Source organism: Oncorhynchus mykiss, chromosome 6 (assembly GCF_013265735.2).
Source record: "Oncorhynchus mykiss isolate Arlee chromosome 6, USDA_OmykA_1.1, whole genome shotgun sequence".
NCBI classification, from domain to species: Eukaryota; Metazoa; Chordata; class Actinopteri; order Salmoniformes; family Salmonidae; genus Oncorhynchus; species Oncorhynchus mykiss.
The window spans coordinates 24,289,470-24,314,999 of NC_048570.1; the positions used below are offsets into that span (position 1 = coordinate 24,289,470).

Sequence of the window (25,530 nt, forward strand, 5' to 3'; positions counted from 1 at the left end):
CAGTACCAGTCAAAAGTTTGCACACACCTACTCATTCAAGGGTTTTTCTTTATTTTTACTATTTTCTACATATTTTAGAATAATAGTGAAGACATCAACACTATGAAATAACACATACGGAATCATGTAGTAACCAAAAAAGTGTTAAACATATCAAAATATATTTTATATTTGAGATTCTTCAAAGTAGCCAACCTTTACCTTGATGACAGCCTTGCAAACTCTTGGCATTCTCTCAACCAGCTTCAACTGGAATGCTTTTCCAATAGTCTTGAAGGAGTTCCCACAAATGCTCAGCACTTGTTGGCTGCTTTTCCTTCACTGTGCGGTCCAACTCATCCCAAATCATCTCAATTGGGTTTAGGGTGGGTGATTGTGGAGGCCAGGTCATCTGATGCTGCACTCAATCACTCTCCTTCTTGGTCAAATAGCCCTTACACAGCCTGGAGGTGTGTTGGGTCATTGTCCTGTTGAAAAAACAATTATAGTCCTACCTAATCACAAACCAGATGGGATGGCATATCTCTGCAGAATGCTTTGGTAACTATGCTGGTTAAGTTTGCCTTGAATTCTAAATAAATCACAGACAGTGTCACCAGCAATGCACCCCCACAAAATCACACATCCTCCTCCATGCTTCATGGTTTGAACCACACATGCGGAGATCAGCCGTTCACCTACTCTGCATCTAACAAAGACACTGTGGTTGGAACATAAAAATCTCAAATTTGGACTAATCAGACAAAGGATAGATTTTCACCAGTCTAATGTCCATTGCTCGTTTTTCTTGCCCCAAGCAAGTCTCTTCTTATTGGTGTCTTTTAGTAGTGGTTTCTTTGCAGCAATTCGACCAAGAAGGCCTGATTAATTCAGTATCCTCTCAACAGGTAGGGATGTTGAGATGTGTCTGTTACTTTAACTCTGTGAAGCATTTATTTGGGCTGCAATCTAAGGTGCAGTTAACTCTAATTAACTTATCCTCAGCAGCAGAGGTAACGCTGTGTCTTCCTTTCCTGTGGCGGTTCTCATGAAAGCCAGTTTCATCATAGCGCTTAATGGTTTTTGCGACTGCACTTGAAGAAACGTTCAAAGTTTTTGAAATGTTCTGCATTGACTGACCTTCAAGTCTTAAAGTAACGATATACTGTTATTTCTCTTTGCTTATTTGAGCTGTTCTTGCCATAATGTGGACTTGGTCTTTTACCAAATAGGGCTATCTTCTGTATACCACCCGTACCTTGTCACAATACAACTGAATGGCTCAAACGCATTAAGAAGGAAAGAAATTCCTGAACTCTGAACTGGTTTTGACCTTTTGCCTGTCCACGACCATTCTCTTGCCTAGCCCATTCGGATTATTAATAAATATCAAAGACTCAAACCATCTGCCTACCGTGTCTGCATCTGGGTCTTTCCTTGTGCCCTTATAGGTACTGTATATATACTCCTAAATATTACAAATGGGAAACGATTGGGATTCCACAAGTAGAGATGTGTTATTTCCCTCGATTGATTAATTGCCTACGCCAGGGGTTCCATAGATAATAAGAATAGCAAATGCGATATTGGATCGCCTTGTCTGCTGCTTCTAGTTATTCTAACCTGAGCAGAGCAGATATAGCCTGTTACAACTATGACTGAGGGATTGGCATAGTATTTTAATCATATTATTGAAATTGGAGCCAATTTCCATATGTTCAAGGAGAGACCAGAGATATGACTATTCTAGTCTATCAAAAGCTTTTCTCCATCAAGAGATAATGCAGCCAAAGGAGCTGTTGTTTCTGAGGAAGCATCTAAAATATGTTATTGTCGATGGAGGTTTTCCAAGGATAAACACTTTTTAACAAACACGCTTTGTACCAAGTTGGGTAAGTCTCAACATTTTAGAAAGTTTAATATCTGTTTCTATCAACCACCTTTGTTGGGTGGCATCCTTATCTTTTTTTTTTTTTTTTAAATATACAAGTTAAATTAGTGCTGTATTCACATTTCTCCCAAATGAACCTTTGTGAACAGCTGAATTTATATTTTAGAGCAATAGTGGACCTAATTGATTCCAAAATATTAAATAGACCTCAGGAGGAATACCATCCAAACCAGGTGACTTGTTTTTATTGATGCTATCCAATGCTCTTTTGAGTTCATTGAGAGAGATGTGTGCTCCCAGCGAAGTGGCTCCCTCTGTTTTAAGAAGAAGAGTTGTTCAATTTTTAGAAAGGACTTAGTCTGAGGAGTACAGTTATTTATAGAAGCAGGAGAATCTTTGATTAATTTGGGTTCTGATAGTAATTCCCCTTTTTCAGACTCAATGGTTGCTTTAACAGCTACAGTCATTACTGCTTAGCTTGGTGGCCAGTGTTGTTGCATTATTTTTAATAAAACCTTTGGTGGCATCCCATAGAATCCAGGGGTCATCGACTGAATATTTATTTATCATTGATTTTAGTTCAATTTCAAAATGATCACAGATTGTAGGATTTTGTAGTAATGAAATGTTGAAACACCATCTTGTGGCTTTTTAAGAGATTCTGAAATGTGAAGTTGGCAGTAGTAAGTGTGGGGGTCAGACAATCTCATTTGTCGAATTTCAATTTTCTTAACTAAAGAAAATAGAGGTGTAGATAACAGTATGAAATCAATTCGTGAGAATTGGGGAGAAAGTGTACTCTTTTGCTTTAGGATTACGTGGTCTCCAGGCATCAATGAGGTTGTAATCAGAGAGTATATTCTGGAGAGCCTTGGTTGCGTGTGGATTTTAGTTGGTCTTATTAGATTGGTCCCGCTTGTCTAAAAAGGATCATGTCTGTCCCAATAACCAGACGGAATTCAGTTAATTCTCTTCAATATGCAGTTTAGAGAATCAAAAAGCATAGGATCATCTGAATTTGTGGCGTACACATTCATATTTTCTTTCCAATGTGGATACATTTAAGGAAATTGATTCTGCCTTCATGGTCTTCACCTTACCCAAGATGATAATTTTGAGTTTTCTTCTGTATCCTTATGATTACACCTTTAGTTTTGTTTGGGGCTCTAGTCTATGTGAGTGTCACACCTGTCCTTGTGATTGTCTCCACCCCCCTCCAGGTGTCGCCCATCTTCCCTATTATCCCCTGTGGATTTGTTATACGTTTTTGTGTTTTATTTATCTTTATGTTTTATTTTATTATATGTTTTTCTTCTCAGCTCCTGCTTTTTCCAGTCTCTCTTTTTTCTCGCCCTCCTGAGCCTGCCTGCCATCTGTTACCGTTGTCCCACCTCTGGTTTACCCCTGCCTGCCTTGACCTGTCTATTACCTGACCCTGAGCCTGCCTGCCATCTGTTACCGTTGTCCCACCTCTGGTTTACGGACCCCTGCCTGCCTTGACCTGTCTATTACCTGACCCTGAGCCTGCCTGCCATCTGTTACCGTTGTCCCACCTCTGGTTTACTGACCCCTGCCTGCCATGACCTGTCTATTACCTGACCCTGAGCCTGCCTGCCATCTGTTACCGTTGTCCCACCTCTGGTTTACTGACCCCTGCCTGCCTTGACCTGTCTATTACCTGACCCTGTTGGAATATTAAACCATTGTCAATTTGAAGTGTCTGCATCTGGGTCTTACCTTGATTCCTGATAGTCATTTTGGAGCAGGTGTGTTTCTTAGGGCATTGCTGTATCAACATGGTTTATTGCTAGGATATGAAGACAGCTGGAATGTTTAATTGGACAGTTTAGGCCCTTAAAATACCAAGAGAGAAGACCTATCGTTGCCATTGTTTTTGAAAAAAGAATTATTATGATTAATTATGTAATTGTCATCTTTAGTGTTGATAAGTGTCACGTTCTGACATGGGTGATTGTTTTCTGGCTTTGTGTGTCTGCACCAGACAGAACTGTTTCGGTTGTTTTCTTCGTTGTTTTGTTATCCAGTGTTCAGTTTACATTAAAAAAGATGAACACGTAGCACGCTGCGCATTGGTCCTCACCTTCTTCCCAAGACAGCCGTTACAAGAAGCCCATGGATGTGAAACAAAAAGGATGCATCAACTAGCACTGGTTACTAATATGACTAGGATTATTCCTTTGGCTGCTGGACAATAAAATAAGTTGATTTGAAAACCAATAGAACATAAGAAAAATGTTGGTTTCAATGGCATATTAAGTGTTTATAAAATAATTACCTCAACATTTCTATTGTCATATTTTGGCTAAGCTAGGTTACTTTGAAACAAGGTAAGACATGCCTCATAAAATTACATGAAACATCAAGGTATTAATCTTAAACAATTAAGTTTATGGTTAAATTGTTTAATATTGCTGACCGCCTCCACCCAGATTCAAAGTGGGTGATGTGTGGTGTGCAACAGACACTGTCCTTCCCTCCCAGGCCTTGTGACCATTTGATCAGAACAAAGTGCCTGGAGTATGTTGACAGAATCAAGCCTTTAAACGTTAATGTTAATTATCCTTCATTATATTTGTCAAACATGACTGGTGTTTAGCCTATACAATGTCTCTATGTAATTATAAGTCTCATTCAAGTTTGGCTTCATTTTCTGGCGCCTCCCTCATGTTAGCATCGGTTTGGAGATGAGGATGTAACCAATATGCATACCACCTACTCTTTGACATGTAGGCTTTTGTTTGTTACAGTGCATTCAGACCCATTGACTTTTTCCACATTCTATTAAGTTACAGGCTTATTCTAAAATTGATTAAAAAACACGTTTTCATCCATCTACACACAATACCCCCAAAATGACAAAACGAAAACAGGTTTTTAGAAATGTTTGCAAAAAAAAAAATACCCTTTGCTATGAGACTCAAAATTGAGTTCAGGTGCTTCCTGTTTCCACTGATCATCCTTGAGATGTTTCTACAACTTGATTGGAGTCCACCTGTGGTAAATTCAATTGACTGGACATGATTTGAAAAGGCACACACCTGTCTATATAAGGTCCCACAGTTGACAGGGCATGTCAGAGCAAAAACCAAGCCATGAGACCAAAGGAATTTTCTGTAGAGCTCTGAGACATGATTGTGTCAAGGCACAGATCTGGGGAAGGGTAACAAAATATGTTTGCAGCATTGAAGGTCCCCATGAACACAGTGGCCTCCATCATTCTTAAATGGAAGAATTTTGGAACCACCAAGACTCTCCCTAGAGCTGTTCGCCCGGCCAAACTGAGCAATCGGCGGAGAAGGGCCTTGGTCAGGGAGGTGACCATGAACCCGATGGTCACTCTGACAGAGCTCCAAAGTTATTCTGTGGAGATGGGAGAACCTTCCAGAAGGACAACCATCTCTGCAGCACTCCACCAATCAGGCCTTTATGGGCGAGTGGCCAAACCAAAGCCACTCCTCAGTAAAAGGCACAACAGCCCGCTTGGAGTTTGCCAAAAGGCACCTAAAGGACTCTCAGACCATGAAAAACAAGATTATCTGGTCTGACGAAACCAAGATTGAACTCTTTGGCCTGAATGACAAGTGTCATGTCTGGAGGAAACCTGGCACCATCCCTATGGTGAAGCATGTTAGTGGCAGAATCATACTGTGGGATGTTTTTCAACGGCATGGACTGGGAGACTAGTCAGGATCGAGGGAAAGATGAAAGGAACAAAGTAAAGAGAGATCCTTGATGAAAATCTGCTCCAGAGCCCTCAGGACCTCAGACGTGGGCAAGGGTTCACCTTCCAACAGGACAACAACCCTAAGCACACACCCAAAACAAAGCAGGAGGGGCTTCGGGACAAGTCTCTGAATGTCTGAGTGGCCCAGCCAGAGCCCAGATATGAACCCGATCGACCATCTCTGGAGAGACCTGTAAATAGCTGTGCATCGACACTCCCCATCCAACCTGACAGAGCTTGAGAGGATCTGTAGAGAAGAATGGGAGAAAATCCCCAAATACAGGTGTGTCAAGCTTGTAGCGTCATACCCAAGAAAACTCAAGGCTATAATTGCTTCAACAAAGTACTGAGTAAATGGTCTGAATAATTATGTAAATGTGATATTTCAGAATTAAATTTTTTATAAATTTGCAACAATTTTAAAAAAATTGGTGTTGATTGAGACAAAAACATTTTTTTAAATGTATTTTATAATAAGGCTGGTACATAACAAATTGTTGAAAAAGTAAAGGGGTTTGAATACTTTCCGAATGCACTGTATGTAGGTTACATGAAAAATATATTCAAATATTATTCCAATGTTGGCCTCTCTGGTCCAATTCTGATGGAAGTAATTGTTTGATATTGTGATTGTTGTGTTGTCCTTTTTTTTTTTTTTTTTACTGAAGTCTATATTCTTCTTGTCCGACATTTTTTATGTTACTTGTCCAGGACAAGAAGACAAACGTTAATGTCGAGCTTTAACCACCTCGCTTTGTCAACCAACGTCAAAGGCCATTGACATACTCACACAAAACACCTTTTGTATCGTGAATCTAATAGTCTATTGAGTTGACACTCATGCATTTAAGGCATTATTTGGTTTCCACAGTACATCAATGTTTGTGGACTGACTGTGAGGACCTTTCTAAGTACACCATTGGTAACTATTTGCACTTAAATGGTAATTAGTTGTTGACATTTGGTACCTAAAAGTTTCAAGGACCTAACATGTGTATTCCCGAATGTACTGTGTAAAACAGACGAGCCAACGGTAACACAGTAAACAAAACCATTCCCTTACTGACCTATTCTCTGTTCAAACAGAACGGGCAGGATGTGAGAAAGTCAAAGGAAGCGGGCGTTCAACACAACAGGTGAATCACTGATTAAAGATCAGTGTGGATGAGCTCGTAGCATGCAAGGCTAAAAGCTGTGGGGCCTAAGGGAAGTGCTCAGCTCAGCCAGCTAGATGCTATGGAGAAGATGTCAACACGGTACGGGACACAATAAGCACAAAAATATGCTGCCATCACTTTGCCTTGTCCCACAGACATGATTTGGAAGAAATGTGTTTACAAGTCAGTTAAAACACAAGGTTGTCTACTCTCAGTGAATATAACTGTCAGATACTCTGTACTCTGTTCGTACACTTAATGGTGAAAAACTTATTTTTTCTTTTGTCACACTCAGATACAGGATAGTGCACACTTGTAAACAAGCCAGCTCTGTGGTAGGCCTATGGTCAGGCCTGGATGGGGTGTTTTGGTGATAGAGGGGAAGTATCGGAAAGGGTCTCCCAAGCCCGAAACCTCCAGCTCTGCCCAGTGGTCTCCAAACATTAAAACCACATGCACTATCCAGAGCAGTGAGGTGCATTGGGAATTAAACGTCTTAGATGGTACATTTAAAAAGTGCCAGTGTCGTCCATCATGGAGTCAGTTTGACTACTGCTCCTCATACATCATTCTGCTCTACTCACAACCAGCTCTCCGTTTCAGACTTCAACAAGTGGGTCAAACTGAATGGATGGTATGCAGTCACACTAGTGTTATGTGTGTACATTGTGCGAAAAGCAAAGTCTAAAATGATCACATGTATGCTACATTCCCAGGATTCACGGTTGGGCAGTCTGAAAAGAGAGAGACATTGTTTGTGTAGAAACCACAGTGACGTCTCCACTGGTTGAAAACAACCTCCCTGCTGGCGGACTGAGCCAGGACGGCCTTGCAGTGGTTTGTTTACATTGAGAGCTATTCCAGACAGCACATGCATGGGCATACACACACACATACACACACACACACTCAAATATGCACTCAAATTCAAGCCTTCACTTGCTCTTTTTACAAACAGATAAAAGCCCAAAAATGTATTTCTCTGCTATTTTGTCTCTCTCACAAACACACACACCTGTGCTGTGTTCCAGTTCCAGCTCCACACAGCTAGCTTGGCACTGGGCTTTGAGTAAAGAGAATGAGCCAGCTCAGTGAGAATGCTGCAGAGCGTGTGAGTCTGTGTGTGTGTCTGTCTCTGTGTGTGTGTGTGTGTGTGTGTGTGTGTGTGTGTGTGTGTGTGTGTGTGTGTGTGTGTGTGTGTGTGTGTGTGTGTCTGTCTCTCTGTGTGTGTGTGTGTGTCTGTCTCTGTGTGTGTGTGTGTGTGTGTGTGTGTGTGTGTGTGTGTGTGTGTGTGTGTGTGTGTGTGTGTGTGTGTGTGTGTGTGTGTGTGTGTGTGTGTGTGTGTGTGTGTGTGTGTGTGTGTCTGTCTCTCTGTGTGTGTGTGTGTGTGTGTGTCTGTCTCTCTCTGTGTGTGTGTGTGTGTGTGTGTGTGTGTGTGTGTGTGTGTGTGTGTGTGTGTGTGTGTGTGTGTGTGTGTGTGTGTGTGTGTGTGTGTGTGTGTGTGTGTGTGTGTGTGTGTGTGTGTGTGTGTGTGTGCCAGGGGCTATGAGGTGGGGAGCAGGATGTGAGTGATTGCACTGAGAGCGCAGGAGGAGGGATGATGGAGCACACAGGGATGAATCACTAGCAGTCTGCCTGGTTTCATAGTTTCACCCGCCCCCCTCCCTCCTTCCTCCTGTCTGAGACAATGTGAAGCCTCCCCAGGGTTACCCCCCATCCCACCCCCTGGTTCCCCGGTTTGGAACCCAAGTGCAAAGGTCCTATCCTGTATCAAAACCCCCTACTCCAGATTCTAGACCAAAACCTCCCCCATCATAGCCTACATAATGTAGTCAAAGACACGACCTCCATCCACAGTCTGTAGCCAGGGAATGAGCTACTCCAAATAGTTTAACAGGTTCTAAAGCTTTCCCACTGTTGTGTTGCTCCCTCAAGCTGCTGGTATACAGTAGAGGTCTTCATGGGCCCAACAGACCCCAGTTCTTTAAATACGCAAAGAAAGGGTTTTGTTTCATTTTGTAGAGACATTTCCGTTGGCTATATTAAGTTGGACCTGTCTTTTACATTTTTTTTAGATAGGTTAAAAGTAGGCCTGTTGTAAAATAATCACCATCAGCCTACTGCTGTCATTTGTCTGGTAGGCCTACAGTAAGCACTCACCTTTGTTGGTAATTGCTGTAATATAAGCCTGTTCAACTTTTGTGAAGGTTTAAACCAGTTCTTTAAATATGCATCAAGTGTTTTGTTTCATTCTGTTGAGGCATTCTCTTTGGCCAAATAAAGTTCAAAGTCAACTGTAATGTTGTGTTCCTACCGGTCAACTACAGGGCTACTCGCACTCAAATCATGAAAATAAAGAGGGCAAGATTTAACGTCACAATATGGAAACCTGTTTGTATTTTCCCTATAAACAATGACTTGACTTTTGATATTACCCTAATAAAGTCAAAACACTTTTGTGAAGGTTTGGTGTGGTATATTAGGCTTATGAAGGCAGTGCGCCAGCGCTCCAACTAATTCCGACAGTTGAACTTGAGGAACAATGATTTATACCTACCAGAGTAACTCCATTAAATCTAACAATATAATGCTTATCTTTATAAAAAGATAAGACATTATATACATCTGTCCAAACATAACATTATGCACACAGCACTCATACCTAAGTATGATGGCCACAAAACATGCTCATCCTCTGTGTCTTATAGATCAAATCTCTTCTGTAATCTTTAAAAAATATGGGGATCATTGGGAGGTGCTCTTTTGAAAAGGGAGTACCTGTATGACGACATGATGATGCTCCCAAAGACACACCTGCCACAGTGAACTCCTGACTACTCTCACAGCACAGCCCACACTTCCTGCCACAGTGAACTCCTAACTACTCCCACAGCACGGCCCACACTTCCTGCCACAGTGAACTCCTGACTACTCCCACAGCACGGCCCACACTTCCTGCCACAGTGAACTCCTGACTACTCCCATAGCACGGCCCACACTTCCTGCCACAGTGAACTCCTGACTACTCCCACAGCACGGCCCACACTTCCTGCCACAGTGAACTCCTGACTACTACCACAGCACAGCCCACACTTCCTGCCACAGCTCCACTCCATCACAATGACACTAAGATGAAAACAGCCATAAGAAAACAAGATAACATGTGTGCAAGCTTAAAATGCATTCAATTAATTACACATTATAGATATTAGACAACAAAGCAAAGCATAGATTTAAACATAATTCATGATTTCCTGGGCATCTGCTGTAATTACCATGGAGAGCTGCTGAACCATCAAAGACTCAATCAACTTCCCCAGACACACACTCCCTCCTCTGCAGCATTGTGTATTTGTGCTCTGATTTCCCTCTTGGCAGGGTTGATGTTGGTAAGAGTAACTGGGGAACCTTCAACAAGGGTTCCATTCTTCATCCTGCTGGGCTGTGATGACTATCCTGTCGGTTAGACTGAGCTCAGGTCTGCTGTAGCTCCATACTCATATAGTTACTGGGAGTCATACAGCATTCCCACCCTGTCCCCACCCAGTCCTGAAATATACGGGGCAAGACATTTTTACGAGCACACAAACACACATACACATACACACAAACACACAAATACACACACACAATTTGAAGAGAAAATAGGTTGTGTCAAACTGTCAGGTGCTGGCATAAGATGCTAAATGCAAAAGCATATTCAAACTGAACACTAAATGTTTCCAAAGGACTAGCATTACTGTTGGAACACTGATTTTATCAATGTCATCATACAAATACTGTACTTACTCCACTAAATACATGTGTTGTTTCTTCATCTCCACCCATCTATAGGCCTACAGAGTCCAATCTCACCATGCTGCTGCTATTATATTTGTGACTTGTACACTGTGTATTTACAATCATTGTGGCACTAATCTATCTCCATACGTCTGTGAGAAGAGTGGATAGGCATTTCCATTGAATAATATACACTCCCCTCCTCTAATCTGGCTCTAGGGGACTGGCCAGTGTTTAATGACATTCTTGATATTTGCTCCACAGTAATGGAGAACAGTAACAGAACTCAAAAACGTATGGTATAGTATATAATGTACTGTATAATAACAACAACAACAGCCTAACGAACAACCCAAATTACCTATACACTGAGTGTACAAAACATTAAAAACACCTTTTGCCCTCAGAACAGCCTCAATTATTCAGGGCATGGACTCTACAAGGTGTCGAAAGCGTTCCGCAGGGATGCTGGCCCTTGTTGACTCCAATGCTTCCCACAGTTGTGGCAAGTTGTCTGGATGTCCTTTGGGTGGTGGACCATTCTTGATATACACGGGAAACTGTTGAGCATGAAAAACCCAGCAGCTTCGCAGTTCTTGACACAAACCAGTATGCCTTGCACCTACTACCATAAGACACTTAAATATTTTGTCTTGCTCATTCACCTTCTGAATGGCACACATACACAATCCATGTTTCAATTGTCTCAAGGCATAAAAACCTTTCTTTAACCTGTCTCCTCCCCTTCATCTACACTGATTGAAGTGGATTTAACAAGTGACATCAATTTGGGATCATAGCTTTCACCCGGATTCACCTGGTCAGTCTATGTCATGGAAAGAGTTCATAATGTTGTATAGACTCAGTGTACATTAGATTGTCACAAGAGTTTCAAATGACAGTCCATTATACATTTTAAAGGCATGAAGTTAACATAACAAAATTGATTTGAGCCAAATTGAAAGATCAATTATTTTTTTTGTAGTAAATTGCATGGCTTATTGTAGCATATATGCTATTCATTCAACACATTATCTCTCTATTGTATAGCTACACTCGCAATATTCCCACTTTCCCTGATTTACTGAGTTATTAAGCAATAAGGCACGAGGTGGTGTGGTATACCAATATACCATGCACGACGCTTCGCAGAGTGCCTGGATACAACCCTTAGCCATGGTATATTGGCCATATACCACAAACCCCGAGGTGCCTTATTGCTATTATAAACTGGTTACCAACGTAATTAGAGCAGGAAAATAAATGTTTCGTCATACCCGTGGTATGCGGTCTGATATACCACGGCTGTCAGACAATCAGCATTCAGGGCTCGAACCACCCAGTTTATAATAAAGTATTATAGGGCGGCAGGTAGCCTAGTGGTTAGAGCGTTGGGCCAGTAACCGAAAGGTTGGAATGGATCCCCCGAGCTGACAAGGTAAGAATTGACTGACTTGCCTAGTTAAATAAAGGTTACATTTAGTATTAATATATTAATACATATATATATATTAAATATATGAATATATTAATACTAAATGTAACCTTTATTTAACTATATATGCATAAAACCATAACTATATATATATAATAGTGTAATATCAGTCACAGAGCCCCAACTAACCTGGGAGGAGCAGTGCGGACGTGGTCGCCCTGTCGACTGTGCCTGGAACGGATCCAGATCATCAGGGCTGGATTGGCTCCAGGTGCAAAAAAAAGCTGGCAGGCACATTGAAGAGGGACCTCTCCGAGATCCGACTGTTCAGTTCAGCACAGAGCAGACATTCGGCTTGTAGCTGCCAGATAGACTGCTGCGTTACAGTGGGATAAAGTCATATTGTTTAATATGACTTCCATTGCTTTCTGGAACGTATTTGAATCGAGAAAGGACGATAAAGTGACAATATAATTTCTGGTTAGTTGTCAGGGAGTTTCTGGAATTTTCTTTCAGGTTCTTACTTGTCAATTATTAATTATTTGAGAGTATTTGTTTGGGATGACATACTGTTTACCGACCGTCTGATGGAGATAAAACTGTTAGACTTGAATAACAAATCAAAGGTTTGTGAATTAGGGCTAAAGCCTACAGGCACAGCGTGCGATTAGTATGTGGCAAATAGAAGTTATGGTTTTATAATGTAATGACAATATTCTAATCTTATTTTAAAATGTGTTATTTTAGAAATATGTTTTGAATGAAGAATTTGAACAGGGATTGCCCATCTAAGAAATGACGGGATTTGTGCGCATTTTGGGTTGCAGTCATTCAAGAAAATTGGTTGGCTCGTCATCGCCTTGAGTGACTTTGCCTGGTTTTTGTTTTGAGCTCTCCCAGAAATGGTGGGGCACCTACATTTACAAGCTATGGATGACAGTCTGGAAGGAAAGAATCGGGAGGGACTACTTGACAGTCCGGATTCGGGACTCCCTCCGAGTCCAAGTCCGCCCTTCTATTCGCTGTCCCCCGGTCTGCTCGAGTCGCGCTCCGGGAGTTGTACGACGCCAGTCGAGAACCATGGATACTATAAAAAGGAGAGCAAAGAAGGCAAACTGGTAAGCAACAGTTGATAATGTGTTTTGATAGCTTACAAGTGCCGCTGGCTCTGCGCATTGTGCGCAACAAGTGCGCAATTCTGAAAAAAAAAAGAAAAAAAAAAACGGAAATAGTTTGAGCAAGACAAGAAGGAATTGCAGCTATGTACCCTCCGATTGACTTTATTGTTAAACCATGTGTCCGCCATGGTAGTATGTAAACTGTTTTGTTTTGAACAGATACATGAATTTGCACATTTCTTACTCCTAAACATCTGGTTTTCCTCTTACTGTTGGCATTTCACTGGTTCAGCGCATAGGCCTAGACATTTTCTGATTCAGTATTATCATTAGAAATCATACCGTTGAATGAATTCTGACATGTCTTGATGATTGCTTGGATGCAGGGTCATTAATCTCAAACAATAATAAACAAGTTTATGGATAAATTACTGATAGGCCTCAGATCAAACATCTAGGATCTGATCATCCAGGCTACAAGTACAGGCTACAAGGCTACAAGTATTATGTGTAATAATACTTGTAGGTATTATGTATAATAATACTTGTAGGTATTATGTGTTATAATACTTGTAGGTGTTATGTGTTATAATACTTGTAGGTATTATGTGTTATAATACTTGTAGGTATTATGTGTAATAATACTTGTAGGTATTATGTGTAATAATACTTGTAGGTATTATGTGTTATAATACTTGTAGGTATTATGTGTTATAATACTTGTAGGTATTATGTGTAATAATACTTGTAGGTATTATGTATAATAATACTTGTAGGTATTATGTGTTATAATACTTGTAGGTATTATGTGTTATAATACTTGTAGGTATTATGTGTTATAATACTTGTAGGTATTATGTGTTATAATACTTGTAGGTATTATGTGTTATAATACTTGTAGGTATTATGTGTAATAATACTTGTAGGTATTATGTGTTATAATACTTGTAGGTATTATGTGTTATAATACTTGTAAGTATTATGTGTTATAATACTTGTAGCCTATAGGACAGGATGAAATAGAACCAATGGTCTAGCTTTCTCTCATTTCTGTGTTAAAATCAATTCAATTGTTTGTGGTGATTTGGTCATTTGTAATAATGAACTATTCACTGCAGAAACACCAAGAGAAGCAGTGTCCAAAACACCCTCTCTGTTAATGTTCCATGAAAGGGATAAACATCAATCTGGATATGTTCTTGCCTCTTGAGTGAATATTTAACAATACTTAAGAGTCAATGAGGAATGTTACAAGAGAGTCAGAGCGCATATCAAACATATCTCTCTGTCTGTCCCATTCATGATGGAATAGATTGCAAGTTCATTGGCAAGCCCAGGGTTGAAGTGACCCATAGAAACAAACAGAACTCTAGGTCAATGTGTAAACACTCTAACCCTTTGAGTGTGTGTGGTGGTAGCAATGGAAATGGGTGAGGGGACAAAACAGAGTGTGATTGGGATTATATCTGATTAATTCCTTAGGTCTGTTGTGGTCTCCATTACTGACAACTCTCAGGTTAATGCCCTCTAGTCGACCATGCTTCTGCTCATGCAGAATATTACACTATAACCTGGCGTTACCCTTTCACTGCAGTGAATGCCAGCTTGGAAACCAGACAGCCCATATAGGCACATGCTTCGGCTTGAAATCCCCAATAAATAGATAGTGTGAATAGTGCCTCACACCTGGGAGAGGACACACATTTGATCTATTATTATTTGATCAAGAAATGCAATTTGTGTAATGTTGGTTAGAAATAACAACAGTTGGATCAATCGTTTGCTGTGATTTGAGTGAAGTGTAGTAATCCCACTGAGGAACAAAGGTAATCTATATTTAAAACAATTGTTACCAAGGCACTCCTAATTTAACTATCAAAGGAACATGTTCATACAGGTCACGATAGCATTTATGTGTGCTTTTAGAGGGAAGCCAGCAGCCAACTTCACATACAGTACAATACAGTAGATGGGAGTTGCGTGACACTGGTTTGTTGAGGCCTGAAAGGGAGAGATATGGTCCTAATCCCCTGGATGTGGGGACTGGTGGAGCTCCCCTGCTTTGTGGTTTCCCCTCAAAACAGAAGCTTTGATTGGGGCTGATTCCGCTTGTGGTTCCAATACCTTTAATGGGATTGCATATGTATGGAAAATATATATAAGTTCCATTAGAAAAGGCTGACAAAGATATTTTTTTGTGGGAGCTTGAGCTATTTTCTTTTTCTATACAGTAAGTGCATGCTTGGCACTGGCAGTAGGCAGACATGCATGCACATGCAGAAGACTTGACAGGCAGCATATCAGATGAAAGGTTATCAATGGAGGGGTGAGCAGGTTCAACAGTATCTCCTTGGATAGACATGTATTTGTATCGCAGTCAAACTCCTGCTTTATATTCTGGTTATTAAATGGTTTATCACACTGTTATAGCTTCATATGGGGGAGGCTGAGAGTCCCTCTCACCAGTCAGTGTTCTGGCCCAGTCAAGGAGCTCAGTCAGCACTATAGCTATCCCTGCATTAGTGTATAGGACAGAAAGGAGACTCGTGTTGTGAGTCATCAGGTGCTTATAACAGCTTTAGTGTTGATATTGATCGTGATGCTGGAGTTTGAGGACATCTACTATACTCAGTCAGAAGTTTACTGTGTGATGATGATGATGGGCAGAGTTTTTCCTTACTCCAGGTCCTCGTGATCAACCTCGAGTGTATGAGAGAGTTGCTCTTTGTCTGAGTGTGTATTGTATTGCATGTGGTTTTATGTTTGGCTGCACACCAGGTCGACTAGGTGGGTGGAGAAGTGCTTCCGGGAGAATGAGTTCCGTATGTGTGCAGCTGCCTGGGTACTGTAGATTGGGGATTAACATTTTCCCGAGGATCTACCAAATTTCAATACGGGGAATAATTTATATTTATCCCGAAAGTCACGGGAAATACCAAAAAAATTGGAAGTGCCCATTCAAAGCCAATATATGGTTACTATGCCAGGGTTCTCGCAAAATAAGATTGTCACTGCGCAACATTGCCGGTTTGGCTGCGCCACTATGTAAATATTTCACAGCAAGTGAAACTGATGGTAACGATAGAGTAACGTTGATCGCCAATGACATGGTTGTGAATTACGAAACAGGCCGTTCATAAATTCCGAGCGTTATCATGTTTCTAAATTAATTCAGCGCCTTTCAGCAGTAGGCCTAGGCTACTGCATATATGGACAAAGAGCGCGCTCGGGACTCACAGAGCGCACCCGGAGTAGGCTATAGCGTTATCGAATCATACAAACTTTGTAACCGCAGTCAAATAAAAGTCAAATGACCAAGCTTGTTAGATAACCTCCAACGAATGACAGAATATCTCCTATTTGGCAAAATCGAGTTAATAATTATACAGATCAGCTCATAAATAACGGGGACATGAAGAGAGGACATTGTTTAAATATCAATGTATCTTAACGGGGACCAACTCAAAAAATATATATCTACTCTCATACCGTTTGGTGATGACACATTCTCTACCAAAGCTCTCATACAGTGGGGCAAAAAACTATTTAGTCAGCCACCAATTGTGCAAGTTCTGCCACTTAAAAAGATGAGAGAGGCCTGTAATTTTCATCATAGGTACACTTCAACTATGACAGACAAAATGAGAAAAAAAATCCAGAAAATCACATTGTAGGATTTTTAATGAATTTATTTGCAAATTATGGTGGAAAATAAGTATTTGGTCACCTACAAACAAGCAAGATTTCTGGCTCTCTCAGACCTGTAATAAGATGCTCCTCTGTCCTCCACTCGTTACCTGTATTAATGGCACCTGTTTGAACTTGTTATCAGTATAAAAGACACCTGTCCACAACCTCAAACAGTCACACTCCAAACTCCACTATGGCCAAGACCAAAGAGCTGTCAAAGGACACCAGAAACAAAATTGTAGACCTGCACCAGGCTTGGAAGACTGAATCTGCAATAGGTAAGCAGCTTGGTTTGAAGAAATCAACTGTGGTAGCAATTATTAGGAAATGGAAGACACACAAGACCACTGATAATCTCCCTCGATCTGGGGCTCCACGCAAGATCTCACCCCGTGGGGTCAAAATAATCACAAGATTGGTGAGCAAAAATCCCAGAACCACACGGGGGGACCTTGTGAATGACCTGCAGAGAGCTGGGACCAAAGTAACAAAGCCTACCATCAGTAACACACTACGCCGCCAGGGACTCAAATCCTGCAGTGCCAGACGTGTCCCCCTGCTTAAGCCAGTACATGTCCATCATGAGATTTTGAGTGAAAACCTCCTTCCATCAGCAAGGGCATTGAAGATGAAACGTGGCTGGGTCTTTCAGCATGACAATGATCCCAAACACACCGCCCGAGCAACGAAGGAGTGGCTTCGTAAGAAGCATTTCAAGGTCCTGGAGTGGCCTAGCCAGTCTCCAGATCTCAACCCCATAGAAAATCTTTGGAGAGGGTTGAAAGTCCGTGTTGCCCAGCAACAGCCCCAAAACATCACTGCTCTAGAGGAGATCTGCATGGAGGAATGGGCCAAAATACCAGCAACAGTGTGTGAAAACCTTGTGAAGACTTACAGAAAATGTTTGACCTCTGTCATTGCCAACAAAGGGTATATAACAAAGTATTGAGATAAACCTTTGTTATTGACCAAATACTTATTTTCCACCATCATTTGCAAATAAATTAATTAAAAGTCCTACAATGTGATTTTCTGGATTTTTTTTTCTCTCATTTTCTCTCATTTTGTCTGTCATAGTTGAAGTGTAACTATGATGAAAATTACAGGCCTCTCTCATCTTTTTAATTGGGAGAACTTGCACAATTGGTGGCTGACTAAATACTTTTTTGCCCCACTGTATGGGCAGCAATACGAGACAACGCAAAGAAGTGGGGGAAATGTGATAGGCCTATTTTCACATAGGCGAGACGTGCTTTGATAATGCTACCTATAGATTACAATATAAAGTTAGTAATTTTCATGCAAGAAGTTGTCAGGATTTGGGGTTTCAGTGGGATTGTGACGATAGGAAAATAGCTCTATATAAGGCTATATAAGACTACTACTCGAGTCAATAGATAAGTTATACTGTTGATGTAGGTTACATTATTGCATGCTAAATGTTTCTAGTCAGTGATAGATGAGCAAACAAATAAATGAGCTACCACTTCCACTGGTCCAGCCAGAGTTCAATTAACCAAATATACAGACAGAGATTCAGTGAAGCAAAATCACAATGATTGATTATCAGACAAGTCACATGCTTTTGGTCAGGAGTTGGACAGGCTACTACACGAGAGAAGAGCAAAATCCACGTGTAGGCTGATAACATGCTCGTAAAATGTTTTGATCAACTAATATATGAGCAAACTAGAATAAAGAGCATCATTAGCCCCCACCTCAATTTAGCTAACATGTCCCCAGCCTAATTGTTACCAAATATCCAAACGGAGATCAGTGAAAGCTAAAATGTGACATTGATTGATTTATCTACTAGTCCCCACGGCTTGTCTCAAAATAGCTCGATGGTGCTGTCCCAATGAAAACGGTGCTGAAATGATAATCTAGGTGACCACACACAACTATTGCTAATAATTCATATAACGGTTGGATATGACTTTCGAAGTTTCAGTTATAAGCAAGAATTTGATACATGCCTTCAATTGTATTAGCCTACTTTATTCCAATATTTTTTTAATTAGTTGATCATAGCTAAACTGAGTTTTTCTCACAGCTTTTTCTAGGCTTTCAATTTTCTAGGCTTTCAATTTATGGCGACTTTGTGTGAAGTATATATGCTAGGCTAAAGGCTTCCACGTGACAACCTGTTTTGATAATGTGCTATGTGTGTGTTTTGTGGAAATGCTGTAGTGCGACATTGGGTGAAAATGTAATTTCCCTTGTCATTACATTTCTTTCGGGAAATGTGAAGAGTGGTCCCGGGACAGTCCCGTGATTCTGGTTGCCAATGTTAATCCCTACTGTAGATGGAGGAGCTCCTAGCCTGGAGCCCACCTACTATTCACAAGTGTTTACACTTTCAAAGGCTGCCAACATATTCATTCCCCTGGAAAAACAGCAAGGGTGCTGTTCCTGCCAGAGCACAGAAGACATGCCAATCACACTCGTTTAATTTGATGATGCCAGCAGCACACAGTGGAAAATTAATGACTTTGCAGATTAAGGTAGATTTACAGGGATTAACAGCAATGAGGGTAGCATGGTTATTGGTTACACTAGCTCTCATCTGAGTGAGAGTGATATACTCAGCAGAGCTGAAGTTGCAAGCTGGGGTACGGTACAGCCTATAGAGTGAGTTTTTGTCCGGTTCCGATTAGGGGGTTTGGGTAAAACAAGCTGTGTGCTGCACAGTGATTTGAGTGGCAACTCTGCTGTGCCCTTGGCCTGTTCTGACCTGTCCCAAGAGCAATTGTATGGGTTTGGAGAGACATGTGCAGCCAAACCTTTACATGTGACAACTTTCCTCAATCTACACTTTGTAATGACAGAGAGAGAAAGAGAGCTGGTGGGAACAGAATGATATAGCTGATTCAGGAAGTTTGTGTTTGGAGAGATCCTGTAATTACACATAAAAGTGTTAGTTGGACGTCTTGGACTCACAATGAAAGGTATTGTCTGGATGGCATTATGACTAGATGTCATCCGTGCATGCCTCTGGGCTCAGACAGCAGCACTGTATAGACTTGGCAAAGGATTTAGAATTTGCTAATTGGTTCCAGAAGCAGTAGCTACAGTGTAGGGGTTTGTGCCTATGACTTTATTGGTCTCTAGGCAGACGGTGGGACAGGACAGCAGAGTCCCTATGCAGAGGCCTTCTCATAGGGTCTTTCCCAGTCAGAATGCTGGGTGTAACAGGTGAACCAAGTCTGGTTGAGACTAGACAGTATTTCACTCTCTGATGACATGGTCTAACCTGTTTGTCAGACTCAGCCGTATGTGAGACATTTAAAAAAAAAAACTTTATTTAACTAGGCAAGTCAGTTAAGTTCCAATTCTTATTTACAATGAAGACCTACTGGGGAGCAGTGGGTTAACTGCCTTGTTCAGGGGCAGAACGACAGATTTTTACCTTATCAGCTCAGGGATTCGATCCAGCAGCCTTTCAGTTACTGGCCCAATGCGCTAACCACTAGGCTACCTGCCGCTCTAACCACTAGGCTACCTGCCGCTCTAACCACTAGGCTACCTGCCGCTCTAACCACTAGGCTACCTGCCGCTCTAACCACTAGGCTACCTGCCGCTCTAACCACTAGGCTACCTGCCGCTCTAACCACTAGGCTACCTGCCGCTCTAACCACTAGGCTACCTGCCGCTCTAACCACTAGGCTACATACTCTGATGAGATGCATACAGTACGTACCATAAGGTTGACAACACTGACTACAAGGCTTCATTCATTTACAGTCAATTGAAATCAAATTAACCGAAACATGTATGTGACCTCTCTGGGACAGGGTTTGTTGTGTAGTGCAGACAGACAGATAGACAGACAGTAGCCTCTCTCCTGTCCTGGTCAGCCTTGTCTGCTGTTGGCTGGGCTGGTGTGTGTGTCTGGACTGGTGGCTCTCTGTTGGGTTGATTTAGTGGAGGCAGCAGAGCGGTTCTAATGGCTTGAGCAGGTGGAACAGGGACGTTGCCCAGGTTCAGGACACAAAGAGGTGGAGGGACACTCTCAAATAGCCTCCTCAGCTACACAACAGACAGACATGCTGGCTGGCTTTGTAAGTTCTTTCAGAATCATAACCCTAGGCTGCTTGGGGGCTCAGTAAAAAGAGATTGACAGCTACTGTAACAATTCATACCGCCTTGAAAAAAGTAGTGGTGTTCTGTTTGCTACTTGTTGCGTAGACATGCATCACCATTTCCTCTATCTAGCCAGGCTGTGTTCATCTATTGTAGCTGTGCTGTGTGAATGCTGGGGGAGATAACACAGGACTTCTCATGTGAGTTCCTGTCCTGTTATAGGTGGATTCAGAGCCTGCATCTTTGCCAGCTAAAGAAAATGTTCTCTCTATTAGGTAGAGAGCACTAGTAGTGCAGGACAGTTTGTGATGACACCTACTCTTGCCTGTAGAATGGATTCTGCCAGCTCACTTCCCTCACCTGCCAGCTCACTTCCCCTCACCTGCCAGCTCACTTCCCTCACCTGCCAGCTCACTTCCCTCACCTGCCAGCTCACTTCCCCTCACCTGCCAGCTCACTTCCCCTCACTTCCCTCACCTGCCAGCTCACTTCCCTCACCTGCCAGCTCACTTCCCTCACCTGCCAGCTCACTTCCCCTCACCTGCCAGCTCACTTCCCCTCACTTCCCTCACCTGCCAGCTCACTTCCCTCACCTGCCAGCTCACTTCCCTCACCTGCCAGCTCACTTCCCCTCACCTGCCAGCTCACTTCCCCTCACCACCAGTAGGTTCATTTTTATACATTAACAGGGGGTAAAGTGATGGATTTATGTGAATGGCCTGCCTAATCTCATACCTCTATCCTCCCCTAGCTGCCGTACCTTCTCCTGAACTCAACGGGGACGGACCTGAAGGCACGCATGTACCCTGTGTTCTTTGGGGAGAGCATCGAGGTCAACCCAAAACCTGAAACAGAGATCAAGTGAGTGATCCTTCACCAAACTACATACAGAATGGGTTGCTATTAATAGTAGGGCTGTGACAGTCAAAGAATTTTGGATGATGGTAATTGGCCAGCCAAATGACCGCGTTCACCGTAATAACCGCTCAAATAGCATTTCTTTAAAAGAATATCTATGTACAGTACCAGTCAAAAGTTTGGACACACCTACTCATTCAAGGGTTTTCTTTAGTTGTACTATTATCCACATTGTAGAATAATAGTGAAGACATCAAAACTATGACATAACACATATGGAATGATATTGTAACCAAAAAAGTCTAAACAAATCAAAATATATTTATATTCTTCAAAGTAGCCACCCTTTGCCTTGATGACAGCTTTGCACACTCTTGGCATTCTCTCAACCAGCTTCATGAGGCAGTCACTTTTGGTTACTACTTAATTCCATGTGTTATTTCATAGTTTTGATGTCTTCACTATTATTCTACAATGTGGATAATAGTAAAACTAAAGAAAACCCTTGAATGAGTAGGTGTGTCCAAACTTTTGACTGGTACTGTGTATATATATTTTGACATACAGTACATTTTATACTCTGCTCCTGACTGCATGTGCTGCCATAGAAATAGAATGAATAGAACAAGTGTCCCCATTTAAGTCAATGATGGCATAATGGGTGGACTGGTGACCATTGCAAAGTAGGAAGTAAAAGAAGGAAGTGTACCCAAATTTGTTGATTAATCTCAACTGACATTACAAAAAAAAACATTCCATTGCATGAGCCACATCAGTTAACATCACAATATCAGGCAGCGATTGCAAGTGTACCTATGAGTTTAAAAGTCAAATTGCCACACGAATGCCTGGCCGTCTGGTCTTAAGTCAGTTGATCGCCCCTCCCCCCCAAAAGAATGATGGTCTTCATCCATAACCGTCTGTTACAGTTATACAGTAATTGTGGCAGCCCGACTTAATAGTGCCATCTAGTGATCAGCTTCTATACCAATTACTGCTTAATCGATTACTTAATGTTTGCCGTTCAAAGTACTTTGGTACTTCAATACTTAATCCAATGTCTTTGATTCTACTCCCCAGGTGTAACTCTGAGGTGAAGTATGACTCAGACAAGCACTACCGGGACCTGGTGTACTGCGCTCCTGTTCCAACGGTGACGTCCTACAGCGAGACGGTCATTGCCATGCAGAACTGCACCTGGAGGAGTTACAAGTCACAGGTATACCTAGAGCCGCGCCAGAGGCCCCTGCACTACCAGAGCACCACCATTGTGTACCCCAAACACGCCAAGAACACTTACCGCACCACGCTCAACTACAACGCTACGGGTTCCCAACGGTGGTTTGTCTCCACCGTCCAGCTGGAGTCCAGTGAGGACAGCAGCCCCTGCATCATCTATACAGAGGACCTCTAAACCTGATGCCTGCCTGTGAGGACAGCAGCCCCTGCATCATCTATACAGTGGACCTCTAAACCTGATCCCTGCCTGGCTAATTCTACTGTTATGGAATGGACACACACACACACACACACACACACACACACTACATAATGTATTAGGGGTACTGTAGGGGAAGTACAGCGAATCACATAGGCCTTTAAAGAGCTGCACTTCATGGTTCATTGTTTGTCTGATTGCGTTGAGCCCTTCCAGTCTGTAGCCTCCTCCCATCTCCAGACACACCTCTGATAGCTGAGCATGACTAATTAAGGCTTGATGGTAGCATGTGACACATCTTGTTGGACTGTCAATATGTATTATAGAAATGACATATTCATGAATGCTCAAAAGGGAAAACGTGCGAATACACAGACAGACTCATGAAAAGCAGCCTCTGTGTAAATGATGTGGGTATTCTGAAGAGGGGGAAACAGAAATGTAATACTTAGCATTTGAAAGATTGGACCAAAGATTTTGTATCAAAGGAGGTTTCACCCTAGTAGTGAGTTATGTCTTTGTCTCAACCTCATCGAACTGTCAGAAAGGACTCCCGCATTAGATCTACTTCACAACTGTGCATTTTTCTTATCACATGTCTTGAGGGTGTCATGAGCACCTCATTTTCACCTCCAGTGATGTTGAACTCCTCTCTGCGGCTCTGCTGTTTTGCTTTGACACCAAACCACATCTTCATGACATAAACTCTAGAATCTGCCTCTTTTGTCTGAAACACAAAGGTCTTCTAAAGGAAAATATCACATTCTCTTACCATTTTCTACAACCAATCAGAAACAGAGTCTTAGCAGGCACCATAAACAGCAGGCAGACAGACAGTCAAGGTTTCTGTTATAGAATGCCTCTGGTGAAGGAGATGCCAGTTGGAAATGCCAAACTTGGATCCAGAGAGGAGGAGGGAGAGCAGAGCTAACCAGTTAATACTGTGACTAGCTGGGCAAACCTGAGGAACATTTCTGTCTGTTTTTAGACAGCTCTAACCTTTGATGTCCTGATTGTTTGGCAGACTGGTAAACACAACCATAAAAATCCCAACAGTTACTCTCTCCAGCAGACTGTTGTAATATACTGGATAAGGAAATGGGTGGCTTGGATTTATATACTGCTGTCAGGTGATGTTGTAGGAAAATAATACAGATGTAATATAGATTATTAAGAATTGCCTGATCTGGCTCACAACCTCTTTTTGTCTGACTTATATACATATGGATTATGGAACCTGGTAAATGTTGAATGCTGTGTATTATGAATTCAGATTACTTACCTCAGGTTAAAAAAAATAATCTCTACTCTATTTCATTGAAAATGTGTATTACCTACTTTTAATTGACAATCTTTTTTAAATGAAAGCTGTAGTTGATGTAGGTGTTGAAAATGTACAAAGAAAGGTGTGTTTTATACACTCAAGAATATGGAAGGAAGAAAGTAAGGAGAGAAAGTGGAGAGAGGCTGTGCAGTTTTATCAGTGGTTTTTGGAGGGTTTCTTGAAGGTTAAGATGTTCTGAATACTTACAATACTGAGGGTTTGAACCATAGGTATTATAGTGGCTTGCACAGAAAGATAGTTCACTGGAAAGTTGGTTGTGGGTTAATGTGATGTGCAGAAGGTATCTGAGAAGTCATTATTGGTACATTTGAGTTGATGAAAATCTAGGGGTCTGTTGTTTTTCTTATTATTAAAGTTAGTGAACACTAACAGTTGATTTTGTTCTTGTAAAATACTTTCCTGTTGTATATGTGGTATTGAGGCATTCTCTTTATATTTTTGTATATTTTCTGCCAATCATCTTTTTTTTGTTTTGGACAAGAGAAAATAATTTAAAAAGACAAATGTATATCTTAATTGAATAAAAAACGAAATTCCAAAACACAAAGTGCACTATGGCCTCTTGTATTCTCAATATTTTATTTTCAGCAGATTAAAAGAGCCTAAAAGCCTGTGACACAAAGCTACATTATTGACAACCTGACTTAAATTCACAGCAGCATTCCCATGGCTTCTCCAAAGTTAAAGATAGGGCCAGGAACAAATAATCCATACAGCCCCTCTGTTATTAAAGACAGGCCATTATTTTAATTTTGTGTTCACCACAAAGGAAAGGAATATAATTTATCCAGCAGCAGCAGCACAGGAAAAAGGAAGTTCCCCAGACATAGAGCGCCAGGGAAAAGGTCACATTAAATGTGGCGCAACTACTTAACTGTTGAAGGTTCTGCACTGCCTCACACTTTCAGGAGTAAACGAGTGAGAGAAGGAGAGGAAAAATTCAAATGAGAAGCTCATAGGCTTGAAAGTAAGAAGGCAGAACTTATCCCAGAAAGGCTTATATCAATTACA

At 41.5% G+C, this 25,530-nt stretch overlaps 1 protein-coding gene across 2 annotated transcripts; it reads left to right on the forward strand.

The window, feature by feature from the left end:
• The first annotated feature begins 12,266 nt into the window (after positions 1–12,266).
• Positions 12,267–25,066, forward strand: rflna (refilin A). 2 transcript variants are annotated; one of them, XM_021605799.2, is made up of 4 exons: positions 12,267–12,613; positions 12,879–13,105; positions 21,630–21,739; positions 22,817–25,066. In XM_021605799.2, the coding sequence occupies exons 2-4, from the start codon at positions 12,890–12,892 to the stop codon at positions 23,148–23,150; spliced, it is 660 nt and encodes a 219-aa protein (XP_021461474.1). In that variant the 5' UTR covers positions 12,267–12,613; positions 12,879–12,889; the 3' UTR covers positions 23,151–25,066. The 2 variants fall into 2 exon arrangements, with proteins under 2 accessions (XP_021461474.1, XP_036835592.1); XM_036979697.1 differs by having other exon boundaries at positions 12,268–12,467.
• The last annotated feature ends 464 nt before the right edge of the window (positions 25,067–25,530 follow it).

Coding starts and splice junctions, on each gene's coding strand:
- rflna (XM_021605799.2), top strand. CDS start 12,890: ATGGTGGGGCACCTACATTTACAAGCTATGGATGACAGTCTGGAAGGA. Junction 13,106..21,629: donor AGAGCAAAGAAGGCAAACTG/GTAAGCAACAGT, acceptor ATCCTCCCCTAG/CTGCCGTACCTTCTCCTGAA. Junction 21,740..22,816: donor AAACCTGAAACAGAGATCAA/GTGAGTGATCCT, acceptor TCTACTCCCCAG/GTGTAACTCTGAGGTGAAGT.